General features: G+C 48.7%; 2 protein-coding genes across 11 annotated transcripts in view; both read right to left on the bottom strand.

The window, feature by feature from the left end:
• Positions 1 to 462: 462 nt before the first annotated feature.
• LOC106749518 (protein hunchback-like) lies at positions 463 to 7377 on the bottom strand (the record flags this gene model as incomplete). The annotated part of the gene is made up of 1 exon (XM_014629045.1): positions 463 to 7377. A coding segment is annotated over one exon (654 nt), but the record flags the coding sequence as incomplete, so codon positions are not given.
• The window catches only part of LOC106749525 (glutamate-gated chloride channel), a 46620-nt gene continuing 28618 nt past the window's right edge, over positions 3801 to 21802 (bottom strand). For 4 of the 10 annotated variants that reach the window (XM_014629058.1, XM_014629065.1, XM_014629060.1 and 1 more), the window contains 8 exons: positions 12399 to 12440; positions 10867 to 10936; positions 10121 to 10274; positions 9038 to 9120; positions 8813 to 8947; positions 8587 to 8739; positions 7919 to 8199; positions 3801 to 7613 (listed from right to left, as the gene is read on the bottom strand). In XM_014629058.1, the coding sequence (XP_014484544.1) occupies positions 7380 to 7613; positions 7919 to 8199; positions 8587 to 8739; positions 8813 to 8947; positions 9038 to 9120; positions 10121 to 10274; positions 10867 to 10936; positions 12399 to 12440 (1152 nt within the window). In that variant the 3' untranslated portion in view covers positions 3801 to 7379. Of the gene's footprint in view, positions 7614 to 7918; positions 8200 to 8586; positions 8740 to 8812; positions 8948 to 9037; positions 9121 to 10120; positions 10275 to 10866; positions 10937 to 12378; positions 12859 to 16837; positions 16906 to 21802 lie in introns of those variants that run through there. The other 6 variants (XM_014629062.1, XM_014629061.1, XM_014629059.1 and 3 more) reach the window with 5 other exon arrangements.

Below are 21802 nucleotides of genomic sequence, written 5' to 3'. Positions count from 1 at the left end.
GAGAGCTGTATTCGTAGATCGTAATAAATTATATAGACGTTTAGTGCTTATTTGTAATACATCCCAGTGTATTTAGGCGACTGCAACAAATAAAATTCGATGTACAGTATTTCGCAGACGTGACAAATAAATTCGTGATGTCTAAATTATCTCCGTATTTCTCTCTCTCTCATTCAGTGTCTCGTATGCGCATAATACGCACGTTGAGTCCCCTGCAACCCCATTGTACGCACATATACACACACACACACATACCTTCTCTATTGTGTTACTTACCTGTAATATGCTTTCTTTAAACGAGCAACGCGCATTAATATGTAAATATGCGTCGTTCCTTTAACGAAGCAACAGAGATCCATCGGAAATAGAGACTTGACGAGGATTTGAATTTGAACGATCGTCGTGCGGTTCGCGTTTATGTGGGAAAGAGTAACACAATCAGAGAGTGACTGAGACGCATAGTATCGGTTCGTCTGTTCTGCGTTTAATTGAATTGTTATCTTAATTACAGTGTGGTAGTACTTAAAGATCTTATGGTAATTTTAGAATACCGTTCTTCTTTTCGTTTTTCTCTTTGTCTTTTCTCAAGCCTGATGTCTCCGTGCGTTTGTTCGTTCGTTTTTTTTCTTTCTCGGCTCTCAGATTCTGATTCTTCGTCGGACGCGAACGACGTTGGGATCACGTCCGCGCACATTTCTCTCTCTCTCTCTCTCTCGACAGGAATGATTATTATTCGATCGTTAAGGTGTACACTGGTGTAATTGACGATCTAATAAGTTCACGCGGGAAGATTCGTAATTTACCGGAATATGTGCCACGATACAAATTTATTATGTTACACATCTTGGAATGCACTCGAATCACAAGCATGCAATATCTTTTTTTCTTTTTCTTACGTTCTCTCGACGCGTGCTCGCCGCTCGAGTCGATTGTTCCGCCGCTTTCGCCAGGAGGACACAATCCTTACGATTATAATGGACAATGCTTAATATCCGCTCGTCGTTACTTATCCAGGACGAGTGGCGGTTTTTATGGGGATTAATCGAGACGGTGTGGGATCGCGATTGCGGCGAGGAGACCCGCGGCTTCGGCCGAGAGAGAGTAATAACGGAGCATCTCGATCGAACCGCACGATCGCTCCGACTTGAATTCGGTGGAAAAATCCAATCTCCCAATTCGCGGGAGAGCTCGGAAGGGAGCTCGTCGAAGTTACCCCGGCACTTCCGGCCGAGGCGACGGCGCCCGCTCGCCGAGATCCGTCGGTGATAGTAAGAAAACGATAGCTACCGATGTAGTCGTATGTTAACGTTGAAGGGTGATTTTTGTCGTCGGAGCTCTATGTCTTGGCGGTGTGACGTGCGCCGAAATGTAATGTGACGCGAGATCCCCCCGTTGCGGCGGGGAGGGAAACCGCGCACATATCGTGTGTATGTAACAAGTTCCTCGCATGAGTTCGGGGGGATAAAGGAGGGATTTATTTTGTTACAGGGCTGAGCATGCTTCGACCACATATATTACAACGTACGCATATAACAATAACATTAAACCCTTTAGCTGTGTCTCGGACGTGGGAGAGAGCTTATAATATCCGCGATACAACGGGATCGTGTCGTGCGAGGTTCATATACTCGTGTATATGCGTGTGTGTGTGTATATCTGTGTGAGACGCTATGTTTTTTTTTTCTTTCGGTGTAGCACGGAAGTGCTCCAGACGTGGGTGACAATGAAGTTTACACGGTCGTTCCTAACTTACGGTCACCGTCGCGTAGCTCTCTCTCTCCCATTTTCTCGGTCTGCGAGAGAGATCCATCCGGTTCACGTTATCGTGATATTCCCATCTCTGTGGGACTCTGTGGGATCTTTATCCTACAATGCGCCGTCTCTCGAGGGAGATACGCGTCGGTGACGTGTGTTACGTGACTGCGCGCGCGCGTGCAGCAGATCTGATGAGAATCTTAATTAATTCAGTCGGTCGTAATCCGCGGCCGTTACAAAATAAACGGAAGCCTCGTCTTGAAGACCGAAGAGCGGTTAACTTTCGGAGGGGTGGAAGCGAGGATGGGAGACGAGATGTGAAACGTTGGAAGCGGTCGCAAAACAAAAGCGGTGTGCTCGATCCCTGTGCACTGGGTTTCAATACGGCGTTGAATTATTATTCTTGAGAATTATTCTTCTATCACATAATTTATCATTCGATGCGGAACGATGGTCCAATGAGAGAACTGGTTTCCGAAAACTGGGTTCTCTCATTAGACCATCGTTCCAACCGCGTCGAGAAAGAAGTGTTTGGAGACTCAGTGTATACGCGTGACAAAAGATCGTCGTGGGAAATTGTCGGACAGGGCCAAATGTTCTCGTTTCTCGCGTCGTTAACGTTAAAAAAGGCCGCCACTTCTAGCTAGCAGTAAAGTCCATTGCGGTCAGACTTATGTTTATAATTCCTGTTGATATTTGGGAAAATTTAGGAGAAGTCACGGTAGGACGTCTCCGAAATTGAAGAGAAGAAACCATATCGAAATAAAAAAATGGCTTGGTCTTTTTCAGGGTTAACAGCTGGTGCGTCGTTGTGGGACTAAGAGATCGCCACGCGAGAACAATCTGCTCGGGGAATAGGTAGCTGGAAGGAAGGGGGCGAAGGATTTCTCAAAGCTATTCTACAATGGCCCTAACATGGCTATAAGTCCGTAGCATTAAGGTCGTAGAATGTAATGTCCTCAAACGGTGCTGCCTGCTTTACAGCGAAACGCAAGGCAAGCCACCAATCAAGTAGAAGGAGAATAGAACTTTAATGCGTCATTTCGCTCTGAGTGGACTACGTTAAGGCCGTAAAGCGGTAAGAAATAGAAATAACTCATTTCGCTTACGATCCTATATTGCGGCCTATTATACATCTTTTACAGTGAAACATACCGAAACAAATAAGGAGTAAGCAAATTGATCAATCACAGTCGACTATTTTCCTTCAAGAACAATCAATTGTGGTTGGTCAATTTGCTCAACGCTTACGTTTTTGCACAGTCCGGATCTGCGATTAGTGAGCCTTTTGCTCCAACCTGTAAAAGGTGTTAGGTAATTTCTAACAAAGCGCTTTTTTCACGCTACCAAAAGTTGCAATAACGTTTAAATCTCAGGAATTGCGACATTCGGTGGCGCCGGGGAGACGCTTAGAGACTATGTTATAATTTAATGCTCAGAACGAAAGTACTTAGCGCACCTATCCAGCTTTACGGACTTATTCCTACGGCCATTGTGGAATGGCCTTCAAAACGGCATAATCTCTCGATCGCGTCTATTTCTCGTGACTTCTCGGCAACAAATGCGAAAGTGGCTCTTCTTTCGTCGTCACCTGTCCCGACGAACGTTTCACGCGAAAGCAATCCTCTCGCGGCTGATTATCGAAACAGCTCGTGGTGCCGACGACGTCGATGAGATTCGCGATGCAACCGAGAGCACGGTTCGATAACCATTCAGACCCGCCGCCTCGTGGTTTAACTATATACGTATGTACACGCCCGACGAGGTATCACGGAGGATAGATCCATCGCCGATACACGTAATCGTCTCGCAAATACTGGCTTTACGTCCCGTCGAGTCTCTCGCACGTAGGCACGCGCAGAGTCGCTCCTAAATATACACGGTGTTCCTCGCTCGGAAGCTGGCGTCTCTTAGACGCTGTTTGCGCGCAAACAAGTCTCTACTGCGGCCTTTATGCGTGCTACATCCAAACCGTGGACACGGCGCGGATAAATCAAGCGACCGAGAGCGCGCGAGGGACGGAAGGGTGGAAGAACGAAAAAGACCTGCGCTGTATCTATGATCTAATCAGAGTTGGCAAGTTATTCTTTTTTTTCTTTTTTTAGTGACTCATCGTCGTTCTTCGATACCCACTGTGAAAAATAACGCGTTATGAGTGAAAAATATAAATCAATAACGTTGTTATGTATAACCGTTATATATATAGTCGCGCGTTATTGAAGAAAGTAACTTTTTAACGGCAAGTAACGCATCACTTGCCAACTCTGAGCCTAATTGCTTTACGCAAGACTAACGCCGCACGAGCGAGAAATTAGCCTTCCGGGTTATTGCCGACGTCATTCCGCTCATGATAACGTCGCGTGCTTCGTTGCACACGCGCGAAGCGAATATTTCACGCGTATACGCGTAACATCGACGGTGCTGGAACATTCTCGGACTTTCTTCTATTCCATCGAGAAGAACACACACATTACCTTTACGCCAATACACACGGCTACGTTGACCTCCTCTCATCGTCGTGAAGCGAGAGGAACTCGACAACGAGTCGAGAGATTACGGTGTGCGTTCCTTGGAGGCAGATTCCGTTCGATTTCGCGTCCGGTTGAGATGACAATTTTATCGCGACGAGGTGCGGAAAATGGCGATCGGAGCTTTGTCTCGAAGGGAATTAGCGGAAGGAAAAACAAGGTGCACCGGCCGAACGAAAAGTAAGCTTGCTTGCTCGCGATTACTCGGTCGTTTCGCGCCTGCGGGAAGTCCGTCCGGATGATCTCGCTTGAGCCGCAAATACAAACGTTTGCCATAACACGTTAGCTTATAACTCCTAAAACCGTAACACGATAAGATTTTCGAAAAGAGTGCGGCGATTCGTTATAAAAAAACACACACACACAGTGAATGACACTGATATTAGCACATTACGACGATATTACCGCGCGCTTTCGTGAGGACAAGCTTCCGTTCTGGAACTCGTGGGAGGCACGTTGCGTCTGAGGGACAGAAGTTTCCGAAGATAACGTCGAGTCGCGGCGATCGTGGAAGAAGTTCGATTTGCGCGCGCTTCCGATCCCAGGCACAACGCGCGTCCTATGCGGGGAAAAATCATTCGGCAAATTGCATGCTGTCGCGGCAAATAAATAAATATATAAGGCGTTTCTCAAGTACCGTCCATATATTATAAGACGTGTATTTCAAGACTCGACCTCCGGTTTTATGAAGAACGGGACGTATGCTCGCGTTTTTCATCAAACGATCCCAAAAGCCAACTTCTCTAATATTGAGCAATATTCAAGAAAGATGTATTGATTTGTTTGCTGCGACAGCATAAAGGTTGCTTGAAATCAGTCCCTCGAAACGATTCGTGTACCAAAGTCGCGGGCGGAGCCCGCAAGATCCTCACTTCTTATTAGATACGCGCGCGCGTAGTGTCCGGTCGCACGAAGTAAGAGGGAAGATACGCACGGGGGAGGGACGCGATCGAGGACTTTTTCCCCGTTGAAACGAACTCGGCGCGGCGCTTCCCTCCGCCGTCCGTCACCACAGAGGGGGGGTTGTGTCGAGGATTGTTTTATCGATGATGACGCGGCTCTGTCCAGTGAGGGTGACGTCTCGTATTTTCAAAAAATACAACTATCGCTTTAGTGAGTGAGCACATTTCCGCGTGTCTTCTTCGTCGTTTCTCTTCATTCCGTCCGCGAGGTCGACGACGCCGCGCCGACGAGTCCTCCGCGCGCGTGGCGTCCTCGATCTCTCATGAGCAATACGTGAGAGAGCCCCGAGCCGCGTCGGCCCGGGGCGGCGGAAAAAACAGGAAGCCGCGAGACCGTCGACACTTCGTACCGCCGCTCGCCAGCTCGCGTGTCCCGTTGACGTTAATCCTTATTCGGACGTCCCCGTGAGAGACGAAAGAAAGGAAACGTTCTCGGGGAAAGGCGGAACAAGGATTACTCCTAGCGATATCAAGACGCGCACTGCTGATCGGAAGTCCGCTGTACGTAAGCATCGCGATCGTTTTCTCTCAATCTTCTCAGCCTCGCGGCCCCCTCCCTCGTCTCCTTTTTACAAATTACAGCGGGGTGAGAGAAATCGAAAGATACGAAACACGGGAGGCCGCTAGGCTCGAAAACCCAGCCAGCTCGTACCAGCGAGGCATCGTACACGCGGGAGGTTCACTACCGGAATGTTTGACACCCGGTGTACACACGCCTAGAGTGTTTCCCGTCGTCAAACATTCCCTCCCCTGTGCGTGTGTGCGCGACACGGCCTTAAGAGTGGGCGACGCCGATCGTTTCTTCGTCAAACAACACCCTTGTACGAACGAAGGAGCGATCGTCCCGGTCTTAAGGCGAATTAAAACTTGATCGAGACCGTTCGCCGTTTTAATTTCGCAACGACGAACCGGGCCGTGATGCTCGGTGCGAGAGTGCTGCGCGCGCCGATGAGCTCGCTCGTCGACGTGCGGAAACGTAGGTATTAGTTAGTTATAAATTTGTTGCGACTCTTTTTCCCTCTGTTTTTTTAATCGTTTACAGGCCGTGGCTATACAGGGCCCACTACGCTTTCAGTTCAGTCTGTGGCACGCGGTCTTCCGAGTGGGTCATGAGGTACGATGTTTGTCTATCTGTGTCTGTGTGTGTGTATATATACACGCGGTTTTCGCGCGTATACGACGTGTTAACGTGTAGCAACGTATAGTACGCGTCGCTGCGTCCTCATCCGTGATAGCCATCTTCATCCGCCGAGCGTCGTATCTTCTCGTCCTGGAATGTTCCGCTGTTTCGCGGCGCGGGCTGCGGAGGTATCGTCGAAGTGGCCGGTCGAGCGAACTACATTGCTACGGTCTCTCTCGTCGGGATGCCGGTAGATGATCGGAGACGAACGTGTTTCTTCTTCTTTCAAGGATCCAACGTCGACCAACAACTCGATTCTTCCGTCACGCTTTCTCCCTCCCTCTCTTTCTCTCTCCGCTCACTTGTTGGTCACCGCGCCGTCTTCGCCTTGAAACAGATAAATACACCAGTACGCGAAGTTGAAGAGAATGAACATGAGGGGAAAGGCGATGCGCGATATGAAGTCGATCCTCGCGCTACCCTGGACACGACAGGTGAACAGTTTACGCGGCAGGTTCCAGCAGCTGCTCGCGGGCGCCGCCGTGGATGGCACCGACGCCGCGTTCGGCGGCGAGGGTGTCGCGCCCCGAGACATGGTGCGCGACGGCGTTCCCAAGGGCGACGTCGACGACGCCGGCGACGGCCACCGCGACGGCGACGATCTCGCCGAGCTTCTTCGCGAGTGTCGCGGCGCCCTCGGCGAACATCGACCGGCGACGCAGTCGTCGTCGTTCAACGGCGAGAAGGACGGCGACGGCGAGCGATCCGGGTGAAAACGCTGATGACGCTGCTGATGGTCCTGCTGGTAGATATGCGGCAGTTGGTTGCGATGACGTTGCGGCGGTGACAGCTGATGATGATGATAATGGTGATGGTGATGATGGTGATGATGGTTGTGATTCTGGGGATGACGATGATACTGTCGACGAGGACGCGAACGTTGCGGTCGTGTTTGAAACTGTTGAGGATGGCCGCGAGCCACTTCCCTTGATCCGAGCGCTTCCTCCTCGTGGCTTACTCGCCCTCCTCTTCCTCCCGAAACAGGTACGTGGACCAGTACGTGAGGTTGAAGAAAGCGAATACGATTGGGAAGAAGATCCGTGAGATGACGTCGATGCGCTTGGACCTCGTCGGGAACTTGGACAGCCACGACCTGCAGCAGTTTTTTTTCCTTGGTTGCATATGTATTTCGCACTGCCGCAATTTATCCATCGACATGGAATCCTCCGGGTGTCGGACCAGAGGCTTCTGAAAGAATTCGGGCGGTATTGATCCATTAGTTACTTGGCTCCTTAATCGATTATCACCGCCTTTCTGCTGAATAGAAAACTACGGAATCTCGTTCCTCGATCTCGAAGAAGCGTCCGGGACAATTTGAGAGAAGAGGAGAGAAAGGCTTGAAATCTACTCGCGAAAAATTCCCACACTTCTCTCTCTCTCTCTCCGCCAAGCGGGAACTGTCGATGATGAGATCGGGAACGCAATGACGCGAACGAAAAGCCCGACTATCTCGAAAGCATCTCGAGCGAGGAACGTCGTCTCGGGATACTGACCATGGCGAAGTTGGCGGATCCGTCTGGCTCGAGCAGCTCCGAGGATGGATCGATCGACGACGAATGCTCCATCTCGCTCGCCGGAAACTGCTTCTTTATGCTGTCGCTGTGCATGTCGCTGCGCGACGCGTAGTTGACTAGCGCGAATTCGAGGAGAGCGCCGAACACGAAGGTCAAGCACACCCCCGTCCAAACGTCGATAGCCTTCGTGTAAGATACCGGTGGCAGTGAGGCGTTTATCCCTGATGTCTGCGTGGCCATCGTCAGCAGTGTCGTTACGCCTGCATGAGCAAAGCAGAAGACGTCGGGGCGCTCTCGTGACAAGCGAAGACGTGAGAACAGTCGGCAAAAAGGAGAAGGCCAAGACGGGGAGAACGCGCGCAAAAGCGTCGATCGAAACGTCGCGTTCAAGTGCCGCCGGACGTGTCGTCTATTCGATTCATGTCATTAACGATCAACTGCGTTTGCTGAGAAGAAGAAACGGATCGCCGGTCGACCTCAAATCAATACTGCGTAAACAGATTGTAACGAAATGTCGCCTTGACATAATTGCTGGCCGGATGATTAAATCAATCGGCAACTCATTACAGCAACTGTACAATTTGATGTCACAATTATAATCACTTTTGCTTTCTCAATCTTTCCTTCTCATTCTGATTGATGCGTACCTAATGACACCCGAGCAGGCACGGCGCTCTGATCCAGCCAGAAGGACACCCAGGACACGATAACGAGCATGCAGCACGGGATGTAGATTTGGATCAGGTAGTAACTGAATTCCCTCTTGAACAGCAGGTCCACCTTCAAGCAGCTGTACTCTCCTGCATTGTTTATTCAAACGGAAGAAAATCAGTCACGCGCGTCGGCGACTCGCCGAGGATGCGCGTTACTTACCGGTGTTCGTTTTACTATTGCAGTAGTCCGTAAGAAACTTTTCCAGAGTAAACCTGGGTAGATGTAAATTCTTCACCACTTGAACAGGATCGCCCTCCTTCCAGAGGAATACCAAGTCGTTCGTCGTCCATCCGTCTGTCGGATCACGAATAATTACTCAGCAGGCGCCGGGATATAAATGCGCCCGGGTGAAATTAGACGCGAGCCCAAGACGAAATTACTTACAGCTGGCCATGCGAAGTGAGCAAATTTGTCGATCCAAGGGATACAGTTTCAAATTCATGGGACAGGACAGCGTCAAGGATATCCTGCGGCAAAGAAAACAACGACGGTTTATATAAGGCCAGCACGTCGATGAAAAAACCTAATTTGCAATAACGAACGCGCGCCCTGTTTGGTCATCACACACGGTATACAGAAGAGAGACCTCTCTCTCTTCTTCTGCCGTGTGTACATTAGCCGAGGGAATTTCGCAACATTCGATTATACGAGGATGAACCGCGCGAATGGATAATGCATTTTCGCGCGCGTCGGGCCACGATTTTAATATCGGACGGATAAATGGAGTTTGCGAGAAGAAAAAGAAGAAGAAGAGGGGAATCGCAAAAATACACATCTGATATCGCGCCATCTCATCAATTCAATCGACCTCCCTAAGAAACGAACATATGAACTATTGATATTTTAAGTTTCCGCGGTGTGGATAAATATTTAATCTGGTTTCCGAGTTAGCGCCGAGTCCTTCGTGGATTTCTTTCCGACATTTCGTGAACATTCCAGTCCTTCGGGATAAGAGACGGCCTGAAAGGCCGTTTTAGGTCGTCTCTCACCTTGAAGAAGTGACTTGGAATGTTCACGAAACGTCGGAAAGAAATCCATGAAGGGGCTGGCGCTCACCCGGGAGCGGAAATTAAGTACATGAAATTTTCTTTATAAAATAATCTCAAAAGTCAACTCCTTAAATATTGGACAGTACTTAAGGAACATCCTGTATATTGATTTGTTATAACGGCATAACGTTTGCTGTCTCTCTTGAATTTTTCTCCGTGCAGAGGCGCGAAAGTGTCAGGTTGGTGGATGTAAGTTCGTATGGATTTTTACGAAAAACTCAGAACCGATAGTCAGGCACGATCTTCTTCATTTCCTTCTTCGATAACCCACTGTCGAAAAAATGGTCGATACATTAAAATCGAATAAAGTTATAACCAACTATAAAAGTATCGGCCTTGAAACCTTCGCAAAAACCCACAGGAACTGCTGGAACAAGCCGATAAACTTGACCCGGCAGTTGGACGAATTTGTACTCACCGTATGCTATAAAGAACGGAGCCGTTTGGGAAGATTCGTATGTATACGTTCGGCATAATGATGTTGTGGAAATGACCCTCCTTCTCGTTCGAGAAGAACAGATCCGGCATCCAGACGCGATTAGCCTCCGTCAGAGTCAAGTATTTAAGTCGACCTGCAAAACGTCAAGTGAAGCGGGGCGGCTTCGGTGAAAAATCGGCGTGACGTCGGCGATCGATCGGTCGGGCTCATTCAGCGCGCGGGAAGAGCATGCGAGCGAGCGAGAATCGGGCGCGCACGCGAAAGAGACAGACAGACAGAGAGAGAGAGAGGATAAATACAGCTAGTTGCGAATTTGCGTAACGACTAGCGCGTGAATAAAACGTTACGTCTCGCCCTTTACGGCGTAATAACAGCGGTATGAAAAAAAAAGAAAAGCATAAACGATTGCCGGTTGTTCATTGTCCCGAACATAAACGTTCCTTTGTGCGTGGAATTTCTCGCGTGTGTCGCAGATATCGGATTATACGAAATCACTGCGTAAAAATACTTTGGCATTTATAACGGAGATAAAAGAGAAATACGATTCTCAGCCGAACTCGTCGAATTTTCGCGACGTATCTCGCAAGAGAATATTTTCTACGTCGAGAAATATTGCATTCCATGTCAGTGTCAACACGCGCGGTCGTCTTATATCGCGGCGGTACCGGCGTAATCGAAGGGGGTCACAATGTCATCGAAGTCGTAATGTTGTGAAATCTACGTACCTCCGAAGTCATTAAACCGTAATCTCTCATCCAACCATTGTTCCCGAAATGTTAATTGTACGGAGTATTCCTGGAGGGCAGAAGAAAAATTTCTGTTAAACAGAGCGTCGCGCGTGACGGCCGAGCGTGTATACAGCGCGCAAATTGTTTCTCTTTCCTCTCAACACCCCGGGCGATAGTCCTCCCAATTATAAAGTTTCAAAGTAAAGTAAGGTAGAACCAACGTGCGAAACGTAATGAAAAGCAACGGAAGTCTAGATCGCCGGAGTATCGGATTGCGCTTACTGTAACGTTCTAGTCTCCGTAACGAACGAAGGGAATACAGCTTTATGCAAATAGCAGCTTTGCATTTAACGAAGATAAGAGCGATAATCACGATTTCATTATCAATCCTATAGAAACGAGTTGGTCGCGATAATATCTCGACGCGACGGGAAAGCTAATAAACGCGCAAAGAAAGCCGGCGCGAATTATCAGACGGGAGTACGCGCGGATAAAAAAGGAACTCGCGTAATCTTTCTCCTGCGTGTCCCATGAGAAGGAGAAAGAAAAACAAAAGTAACAGAAGAAGAAACAAGAAAAATCTTGCGCCTATGTAAGAAGCGATTATTCCAAACGTTTCTCGCACAGCGTAGAGAGAATTTTCCTTCTAACTATGTAGTAATGTGTCATATCGCCATCCTGAGACGTGCAATGATCGGTACCCGCGGTGTCCTTACCGTAAAAAGCGAACGATCGTCGACACACAGGTATGACACATCGGACAAAAGAGATATTCTCAGGCAAAAATGCGCCGAGAAATCGCGTCTTTTTGAACGTTCCGAAACGGACAGGTGGGATCGAATCGAGTCCCCCCTTCCACATCGGAGGAGACTGCGCGATTTTAATCCAAGCCGAGGACAACGGAGGATTAACGAGGTCGACAACCGTTCTCGCGACCACATCTGCTGAATTGATCTCTCTTGGAGCCGATAAGTTAACTCGCGTCACGGATCCAGGGGCGACGATGTGTCATCCTGTCGCACCTGGCGTGTCGGATCCGTGACGGTCATCAACTGCTATCGTGGCGGCCGATTGTATATCTCTCGAAATGTAAAAGAACAGAAGACTGTTCGTCGTAGAGCGACGGGTAAGAGAGCGTTCCTCGAGCGAAACTCGACCGACCAGCTTCACTTCGTCGCCGTCCAGATGCGCGGTCCAGGAACGCTCCTTTTCCCGCGATTAAGCGATCATAATCACTCGCGAGCAACAAGCATCGACAAGAAAAAACGGCGGGGTACATCGACACGGCGAGATCTGTCATGAAAAATGTCTCGATACACTGCGCACATAGGCAGCCAAGGGTGGCGGGAGGCGGTGGGAGGGGAGCCATGCAAAAGCGATACAAGACCTACCCAGATCGTGTCAAACGCCGGAATATCTCGGCCAATTTCTACGCAATCTGTACGTTATTAATTAGCGTTTGTACACGGCAAAGAGAGAGAAAGAGAAAACGCATGCAGTTTCGCTCACGGTGTCTCTCGTGTTCCCACCGTCTGGACCGCTTTTCCCTCCGCCGGCCAAGTCCCTGTTTCCTATTTCAGAGGGGGGTGTAAGAGGGAAGTGCTTCCGCATACTTTTCGTTCTTTTTTTTCTCCTGCGTCTCTGTTTCCCCTTCTCGATCCGATACTTTCCACTCATTTTTTTTCTCTTTTGTCTTTTTCGTAACCTACCGGCAGCCAATTTCGTCGGCCTATCCTCCCCGCGCGTGCAATGCGATGAAGTTTCGCTTTTTTTGTATTAGTTTTTTTTTTCATTTCGTTCCGTCGGTGGCCCTTCGCTCGCTTTCTCGTAGGTCATGGCGTTAGTTTTCTCGCTTTTCAAGCGCAACACACACGTGCGTGCGCGCTCGTTTCGTTCTCCCTCCTATTTGCGCTCCCGCTAACTCGTCCGCTACGTGGCTTTCGTTTCGTCATTAAGTTCTAGCGACTCGGCCGGTACCCATTCGCTAACGTTCGGCGAATGGTTTCTGAAAAATTGAGGAACATGCCGCCAAACGAGGATTCACGGCTCATCACCTTCTCTCCGAGCTTCGTGCCTTGCGTTCTCATGCGTCGCGACTGTGCGTTTCACACTTTTTTATATTTACTGATTAATAACGCTCGCACAGGGAGCGAACACGCGGATGCCCGTTTGTACTTCAAGGTACTTGTAATTAGACCGTGTAACAACAACGACCTTCCCTTGGGAGAAGTATCCCGGGTGTCTATCTGTGTGTTGTGTGCGTATGTATGTTACGTTCGCGATTTTCGCATTTTTCGCGGGTGAAAAGCGATCGCTGCCGCTTTTTTACATATGGAAAGTGGCGCGCGCAAACGACGTTATTCGTCCGTCGTGCGTCGTCAGAATATGCGAACGGGAAATCGAGTTGTTCTTTCGGATATACCTCGCACAGAGCTCCGCGACTGAAGAGAACAAATCAGAACGAGGAGATGCTTATCTTTTTCCCTCTTTTTCTTCTTTCTCACACGGCCCGTTTCGATCGTCGCAAGTCGTCGCAAATTCAACCGGGTCGATGACACTTTCGTAGAAGCGTAAAAATCGACTTTTGCGGAAAATTATTACGATCGAATGATAAAATTGTGACAAAATATATGCGCGCGCGCGTGTGTGTGTGCGACGGGAAATTGTTCTACTTTCCCGTCAACTCTGTGTAAACGTCTCCGAAAGGTAATATCAGTTGTCGTCATCTCGTCGTATATCGAGCGGTCGGTTAGCTTGTATATATGATCGAGTACTTGCGACAAATACGAAACACGAACAACATGAAATCATATCAGATCGGATTAGATAGCAATGTAATGTAACAAAACCAGTATCTTAGCACATAAGATCTAATACAGTGAATATCTCAGTTATGCTATACAGTGACAAGTGCAAAGCATTCAGAAAAAATCATTTAGAGTGCTCTATATTAAAAATAAAAAAATAAAATATATACTCAATGCAGCGTCTTACGAATTCACATCGAATGATCCTCGTGGACACCCACAGGATCCCACATTTACAGCGAGACAACGAATCCCTTTGGTCTTGTCGCATCGAGAGACCGTCACGCGCGAAAAACACCAACGGTCGTAATTTCACGTTTTTTTTTTCTTCTCCCCCTTCATTGGCTCTTATCTTCAGCGAACGATCAGCCATTAGGCTTTCATGAACGAGACCTTCGAGTTACGGCCGCGAGGTAATATGTTTGCCGTTTAGTCGGCCGTTCGACGAAACAATTGCTTCTTTTACGTCGCGGAAATGGCGATAGTTACTGCCCCCGGGAAATCGTTCGAGATATTTAAATGTCTGACAACACAGACCGGGGAGTGGCGCAACTCGATTACGCGAAGCGACGAAAGGCTAATTGAAAGGAGGGGGAAAGTCGATCCCCCTTGAAAATAGCTCGTTTCAACAGGGAAAGAAGTGTGTGTCGTCGCCGTTGTTCCGGCAATTGTCTCGATGGCAATGGGATAGTGGGATACGTCGCGAAAATAATTAGGCTCGCAAACCCTCTACGGACGATAGAGATCTTTACGTCCTCGACACTTTTTACAACCTGAGTAAAAAACGGTGTCTCGGTCGCTGTTCTAATGTCCGAACTTTTCTCTTTCATTATATTGACTGTTATTACGGTGTAAAATATAGTTACAGTTAAGTTGTGAGTACAGGTTGAAAGTGGATCGCCAGGGAAAGAGAGAGGGAGAGACAAAAGTACGAGGTACGTTAACGCTCGGTGAGTGGAAGAAGAAGGGCGATTGAAATTCAAGCCGCTCCTTTTCTTTAAACGCGCGCGTCCATTCACCCCGGGCTTCTCTTACAGGTTTTTCCGATTGTCGAGAAGCAGCCATTCTTACCTGCACGCAACACACTAATCGCAATGTTTCGAGTCGGGGGCTTTCAATCCGCTCTCTCATTCAATCGCCATTCGCTACACGTTATTTCGAAATCTTATCAGGCCATAGAGGGTTTCGCCGAGAACTCGGATCAGCTCGCTCGGCGATTTCTTTCACCGATGAGCAGCCTCACGTATCGAATTTGGTTTCGCCTGAGCGGCAACAGTGCGTTTCTTCGTGTGCTCTTTACGGAGAACGGGTCGTGAACCTGCGGTTTGAGCGTGCTCGTACAAATTGTTTTGCCGTTACCGTCACCTCTGATTACGTTCGCTCGCAATAAAGCCCCCTAAAAGGTGCATTAGGTGCATTCCCTCCACTTGGTCGCTATGCAACGTATGTTCGTTCAGTCAACAAACATTTGTTCAGCGATGCTTAACGTGCTCGTACTTGTAAGAGCGTGATACAGAGTGAGTAAGATAAAGAGAGGAGACGAGAAAAAGAGAAAGGGAGAGAAACAAAAATAGAGAGTGGAAGAATGAACAAAAGAGAGAGAGAGAGAAGTAAGGGAAGAAAACGAAGAAAGAAGAGATCCTTGCAGGGCCTAAAATTGAACGGCCGACTTCTCCCGCGCGACAGCTAGAACAGCGCGTGCGAAAAAGATTTTGACGAATATATATGTCAAGTCCATGGTCGATTTGATGACGAGCGCATGAAGGTGCGAAACAGCGAAACAGGGAAAAGGACGTGTGGAAACGAGTATCGTTTTTCCGAACGCGACCCCGGTGCGAGCGTAACGAGTCTCTGATTCGTCGAAGCAGAATGCCAATTATCCGGCGAGTTCCGTGTGACGGCTGGGAAACTAGGAAAATCGATGATTGAATTGTGACTTCGAGAAGAACTCGATGGTGCGCCGTTCGTGACAGGGGTGCCCAAATTGTATTCGACGGGTGTATTCGGCTGAAACTGATGTCGATCGGAAAAGCGAGAACGGAGACACTTACATATACTGTATTACGCGCAGAAAGCTTTCAGCGGTAACAGTCGCTCGCTAAGTCACGTGACAGTCGGAAAATCACGTGCAACTTCGCTCCCGGGAAATGTGTCCGATTGCAGGATACAAATATCTCTCCTCGAGGAATCGTCCCGTTTTCGAGAGCGCAACATCTCGTTCTCGCGCGGTTCGTCACTCTCGTGTTCTTCATATATTTCCCGACATCGTGGAATTTTGAGGATCGTCGCGAAGACCGCGCGAACGCCGTTTCACAGTCGGAATAAATTCCAGCGGGAGAAGCGTCGCGGGACGATCGTCTTTCAAGTCGAACAAACCTGAGCAACCTGCAACGGTGTCTCGGGAACGCGTTTTTCTCGACGTGAACGAGAGCTCGCGAGAGCCCTGTGTGTGTTCTCTCCGACCCGCGGCCACTTCTCGGTCAGTTCTATAGCAGAGGTTCCAACAAGGCACAAGACGTGGTTGCAACGTACAGTCAATCGAACGGTACAATCAGTATGTAAACATACAGAGCACTGATCATACATCGGGTGCGACGGGCTCACCGCGCCGTCTCGTGATTCCCCGGGCGCTCTGTGGGAGTCGAGCTTCCTCGGGAAGCGAGCCACTATTTTCCCGATCCTCAACGCCGACGACTTTGGATCCCGCTGACGAGAACGACAGAGTTCGCTCATGCGCGTCTCCATTCGTCCCCGATTTGCGCCACGCAAACGTCTACCGAGACGCGATGATTTCGGTCGAAGGGAGATCGATTCCTAAATTGCTCGGAAAATCGACGTGTGAGCCTGGCACACCCCACGTATGACACGTATGTATATAGATGTAACATGACAGTCAACGACATCGAGAAAAATCAACGAGGTGCGACTTGGTAGCACACATCCACTGTCAGCGCGACGCACGAGTACACGTGTGCGTGCAATCGTCGGGCGCGCGCGGTTAATCATGCACGCATACATGTATGCGCGTAATACAGATACAAGTACAGAGAAGTGCAAATCTTACGGCATCATATACACGTGACGTTAATAGTTGTACACAATGTGAGGATATACAGACTGTATATAGGCCTTGTTGATGATTACTTGTGTGTTGCACTCACCATATTATAATCATCTATTTTGCTGATAGAGCGGAGAAAGATGTTGACCTTCACATTTGTCGGGCCATCTAACACGTCGACCGGAACAGAACAAAAGAAATCGATTAATTAAATCGGTCGCCGTGAACCGAGAATCGCTTGATTGTTTTCTTATTGTCTCTTTCTTTTTTTTTTCTTTTACTCTTTCTGCTTAACTCTCTCTCTCTCTCTCTCACTTATCTTCCTTCTCCTTTTTTTTCCTTTGTTTTTTATTTATACCGAGACAATATAGTTTGTACGGTGTGGGGATCATCGATGAATGAAGGGGATGATTGGGAGAGATCGTGAGCGGAGTGTCGGGCGATAGAAATGATTCTGAGAGACCTTCTTTCGAACCTAGAAGACGTCGCGATCGAGATGGATGGATCGCGGCGCAGATACTACCGATTTCGGTGCGATTCGCGTCCAAGCGAACGGACAAGCCATACGGAGGAAACATTCCGCGGTTTAATCTCGCGAGACGCACGGAGCTTCGTCGTCTGAGCAGCGCTCCGAAAAAAACCGGCGCGAATCGGTCGAATTCCCCCTCGGGCAGCGTCGCCCTCTCGAAAGCGATCCCTCCGCGCGGACGACGAGTTATTTTCACAGATAATACATGAAACGAACTCGCTTTATTTAAAAATCAATGTAATCAAAGTTCGAAACGGTCCGCCGGAACGGGACCTTTCATTATTACGCCGCGGGGCACAGAATGCATATCGCGATACCTTGTTACGCGATTCAATATGTAACGTTACAGCGAGCGTAAGAGAACTTGAGATGAGGGGGGAGGGGGGAGAGGTTACATGTTCGAGTCGTGAGATTGGTATAAAATTTAAATAAACGCGCTACACAAGACATTTAAATGGCATGGGGTGATGCGATGGGGCGAACTACGCTGCAGCGATTTAGCGAGCGTGTGTATTTCCTCCCTTCGGTGAATGGGTTAACCCAATTAATATCTCGCGCAGATAATTAACGGTCCTACGAGAACTANAAAAAAAAAAAAAAAAAAAAAAACGAGAGAAGAACGCAAACGGATCGTGTCCTCTCGGTGTTCTCGCGATCTCTCACGGATGCGCTTACTTACACCGCGCGAAGGCGCACGAATAATATTCAGCGCCGCCGAAGGACGGTTATTGATCCGTTTGCCTCGCCAAGTGTAAATAATCCCGTAAGAATATAAGTAAGGAGCGAAGTCAATGCGCCGGGTGTCTACGGTAACATGAATGTGTAGTACAGAATGCCCGAGACGCCGCTTTGTATCGTAATCTTCGCCGCCGCGAACGATAGGCGGTCGACTGAATTTGAAAGAAAGGCTGACAGTAATCTCGGTTGTTCTAAACGAGAATTTATCACGTTAAAGATAAAGAAAGGGGTGAGAAGAAGAAGAAAGGGGGAAAGAAAGGTAAGGGACCGGGTAAAATTCAGAAAGAGGCGTTTGCAATTAAGGCTGAATGTGGAACATGAATGTAGATTTTGCGGCTGAGTTGCGCGACAATCCCTGTGGAAGTTGTACGCGTGGGCGACGCGTAGACACCCGAGCACACACTGGGAGAAGATGCGTTTCTAACTGCGTTCTCCAGGGTGAAAACAAGAGGCAGGTAATTTTTATTTATACGCCCTCGGCCGTTTGTCGGCCCGCCCTCCGTAACGTCCAGCTTGTCGGGTCAACCTTTATGTACAGAAGGGGCCAGATTGTCGCGATTTCGCATCTTTCGCTTCCCGTGGACGCTGCTCTCGGGGACGCGCGACGTCGTTGTCGTCGTGCGCGGGACTAGAAATGATCCAGCATCCTAGAATCCCATTGCCATGTTTGTATTTTCCTTTTTCTCCTTTCCTATCTTTCTTTCTTTCGTTTTCTCTGTCACATACAACGGCTCGCGTATCGGTGATAATTCGCACGGGGAGAAACGCATCGTCGGAACTATCGAATCATCGTGCGTGGCTTTCCCAACCGATCTCTCTCTTGCGCTACAACGTGAAAGACGCAGCAATCGTATGCTGCCCAGGGATATTTTATCAGGCACGATCGAAGGGAGCGATTTAATCGATATCGTGAAACACCGGTGGACTCATATATGTGTGTGTATGAAAAAAAAAACTCGCAGATATTTTCGCACGCAATAGCGTAATCAAGTAACTACATCCGTCGCGCGGGTTCACACGCTGTGCCTATACGCGCCATTTAATTCGCGAATGTTTTAACACCGATCGATTCGGAACGCGAATTCACAAAAGACGCGTTTCTCGTCAGGTTGCGCAACATTTTTGCTCCCGGAACAACGCGGTTCGCTCGCGCGTTTCGACGTATCGGGAACGATGTCCGTTAATAAGGGAAGACAGGGAGAATCGATAATTAAAAAGTCAAAGGGAAATGATACAGAGCGAAACCGAGTTTGAGAAGCGCGTAGGCGGATGAGATGCGTGTGCAACGGTGCGCGCGCGGTGTATCCCCGCAGAGCGAGGAAGGTATCGATTTAACGGCCACGTCCGTTAAATCTTTGACAAGCCCTGAAACACAATTCTTTTCGTCCCGCCGACGTGTCCGCCGACGCTGATTGTTAAACAGAGATAACGGATCGTTAAAAAATTCGCGCTCCGTCAATTTAACGTTCATTAACTTGTGGGGAAACGGCCCTTAACGATCCCACGGAATTCATGCCGGGGAAGATTTCTTGCTGCGGAGAATCGCGTCGTAAACTTCTAACATCTAAAAACATTTCAGGCGCGAAGGAGAGGTCGGTCCCTATTTTATCGTCCGTCTTGGAGGAAAGATAATTCGCGCCGAGTTTAGCCGAGTGCTCGCGCGTGCACATCGGCTAATCGTTCGTGTACTTTTAATTGCGATTACGGATCTCTTTATGATATTCTCGAATAACCGTTGTGAGATACGAGCCGAGATGCGGAACGCGCCGGGCAGATCGGACTGCTGCGGATACATTAAACGGATATCGCCACGTGTACGGTGCGCGACAATCGTAGATTTCTCGAAAGCGAACGATCGCTTCCGCGCGAGAGCGACGATGGAACGAATTAACCGACCGACGTTTCTCGTCGTTGTATTCTTCTCCCTGGCGGGTAGAACGCAGATTCCGCTCGTCGAGACTTGACTGCCGACGATAAAGAAATTATCTTTCCTGACTCGTGTACTCTGGCCAGTCGTAAGTCTCACCGCGGTTCATTGTGCAACGAGACTAGCGTGAACTGGGAAACGCGTTATTCTTGACGTGTTATATATCGGTGGATTAAAATTAATATTCTCAATCCGGCGCGTGCAAACAAACAGGTGGGTGCGAGCGGATGTAACGAGCCGCTGAAAATAATTTCGTCGATGTTTACGACGATAAACAAAAATATGTCTCGCCGACTTGCTTGAGATTTATTTAGTTTGTGCCGCCGATCTCTCTCTCTGTATACTTTTTCCTTTGATTCCTTCGTCTTTCTTATCAAATCATCGCGTATATCCAATATCTAGACGCGCCGCACGATAAGCACTGAGAGCATCGATGAAGTGGGCCACTCGAGAACGGCAAAATCCGAGCGCCGTCGACGAGAGAAAGGCCATTCCGCGACGGTTAATCAGGGAGATAAGGATTTTAGAGATCCGTTGCGATTAACCGAGTGGTTCGCAAGCAAAAGCTGAATACGTACTATATCGTTGCACGACACGGTATCGGCAAGTCGAAAGTTTCGCCGCGTGTACAAATATGTACGACGCGTATTTTACAACGTCGGCCTGGTGGAACCGCCGTCGTCTCCTCGGTGACGGATATCGAATAAATACTCGAACGTTCGCCACGCTCGATCAATTCTTAAAAGTCACCATCTCCTCGCGCTTAGCACGTGAATATTTAAACGGCGGTCCGGTTACGAGGTTAATCGTTCGATCGTAAAACGCGCGCCCGGAACCGCTCGTTTCGTTCGCGGCACCGCGAGACGCGCCGGAAAATCGGAACTCTGTAACTAAGCGAACCGACCGCGCGCGTCGTGTTCCCACGTATATAATTAATCGTTACCATCGCCCGTTTAATTACCACCTACCGCCAATGCGAGAGAGAGAAGTCGATTGCCAATTCGCGGTTAGTCCTTGCTCCGTCGTCGTCGTAGTTTCCGCTCGCGAAAAGTTCACGGCGAGTTATTTTCCGCCAAATGAGCGTATTTGCCAAACGTGCGCAGCATTCCTCGTCATTATTCTAAAAGTGTACTCCGGCCGCTCGTTGTTCACATGCCGTGAGGAATGCGCATCTCTCGCGCGAGAGATCGATGAAGCGAGATCAGTTTGCGCTCGATACTTGCCGGTAATCGCCGGTTCTTCTTACGAACGTTTCGTTGCGCTCGCTTGGAAAAATATTACGGGACGCCCGACCCACTCCTTCCCGATAAATATAGCGGGCGAAGCTATATATGTACATACGTGCACCGCACGTTCGCGAAGAGAAATGAAGCGTCCGCGAAATGTAAATCTTGCGCGCAATGCGGCCCTCGAAAAATTTCATTAATCGCGACCGCATTAGAGAGCGGTAGATTCACGCTAGCGATTACACCGCCGACGTGACTTGCGCTTTTGCTTCTTCCCGCAACGATTATTACAAGGACCACTTGCAGAGAGACCGCTTCCACTCCGCGTACGCATATCGTACCAACTGTCGCATTCTCATATACGGGTAGGTTTATAACGGGGGTAATAACATACAGGTAATGCACGGTTTTCTCTGTTAGCAATAAGAAGAGTGTCATGAACAAGAATAAGATAAAAGAAGTTGCACACTACTGCAGAGTTGTAGCAGTACGAAAATGCCTTAGCGAGTGTGTTATCGCACGGTGCAATAAAGGATCGAGTTACATTTGTCGAAATATGTACATATGTAATGCGTGTCTTGTAATGTAATATGTGTGTAATAGTATGTGTGTTGAGAGTCACGCACGTATATACATACATAAGTA

Source organism: Dinoponera quadriceps, unplaced genomic scaffold (assembly GCF_001313825.1).
Source record: "Dinoponera quadriceps isolate SergipeBrazil2010 unplaced genomic scaffold, ASM131382v1 scaffold3324, whole genome shotgun sequence".
NCBI lineage: Eukaryota > Metazoa > Arthropoda > Insecta > Hymenoptera > Formicidae > Dinoponera > Dinoponera quadriceps.
Note: the sequence above shows the minus strand (reverse complement) of the source record. Positions and strands in the feature narration are given on the sequence as shown.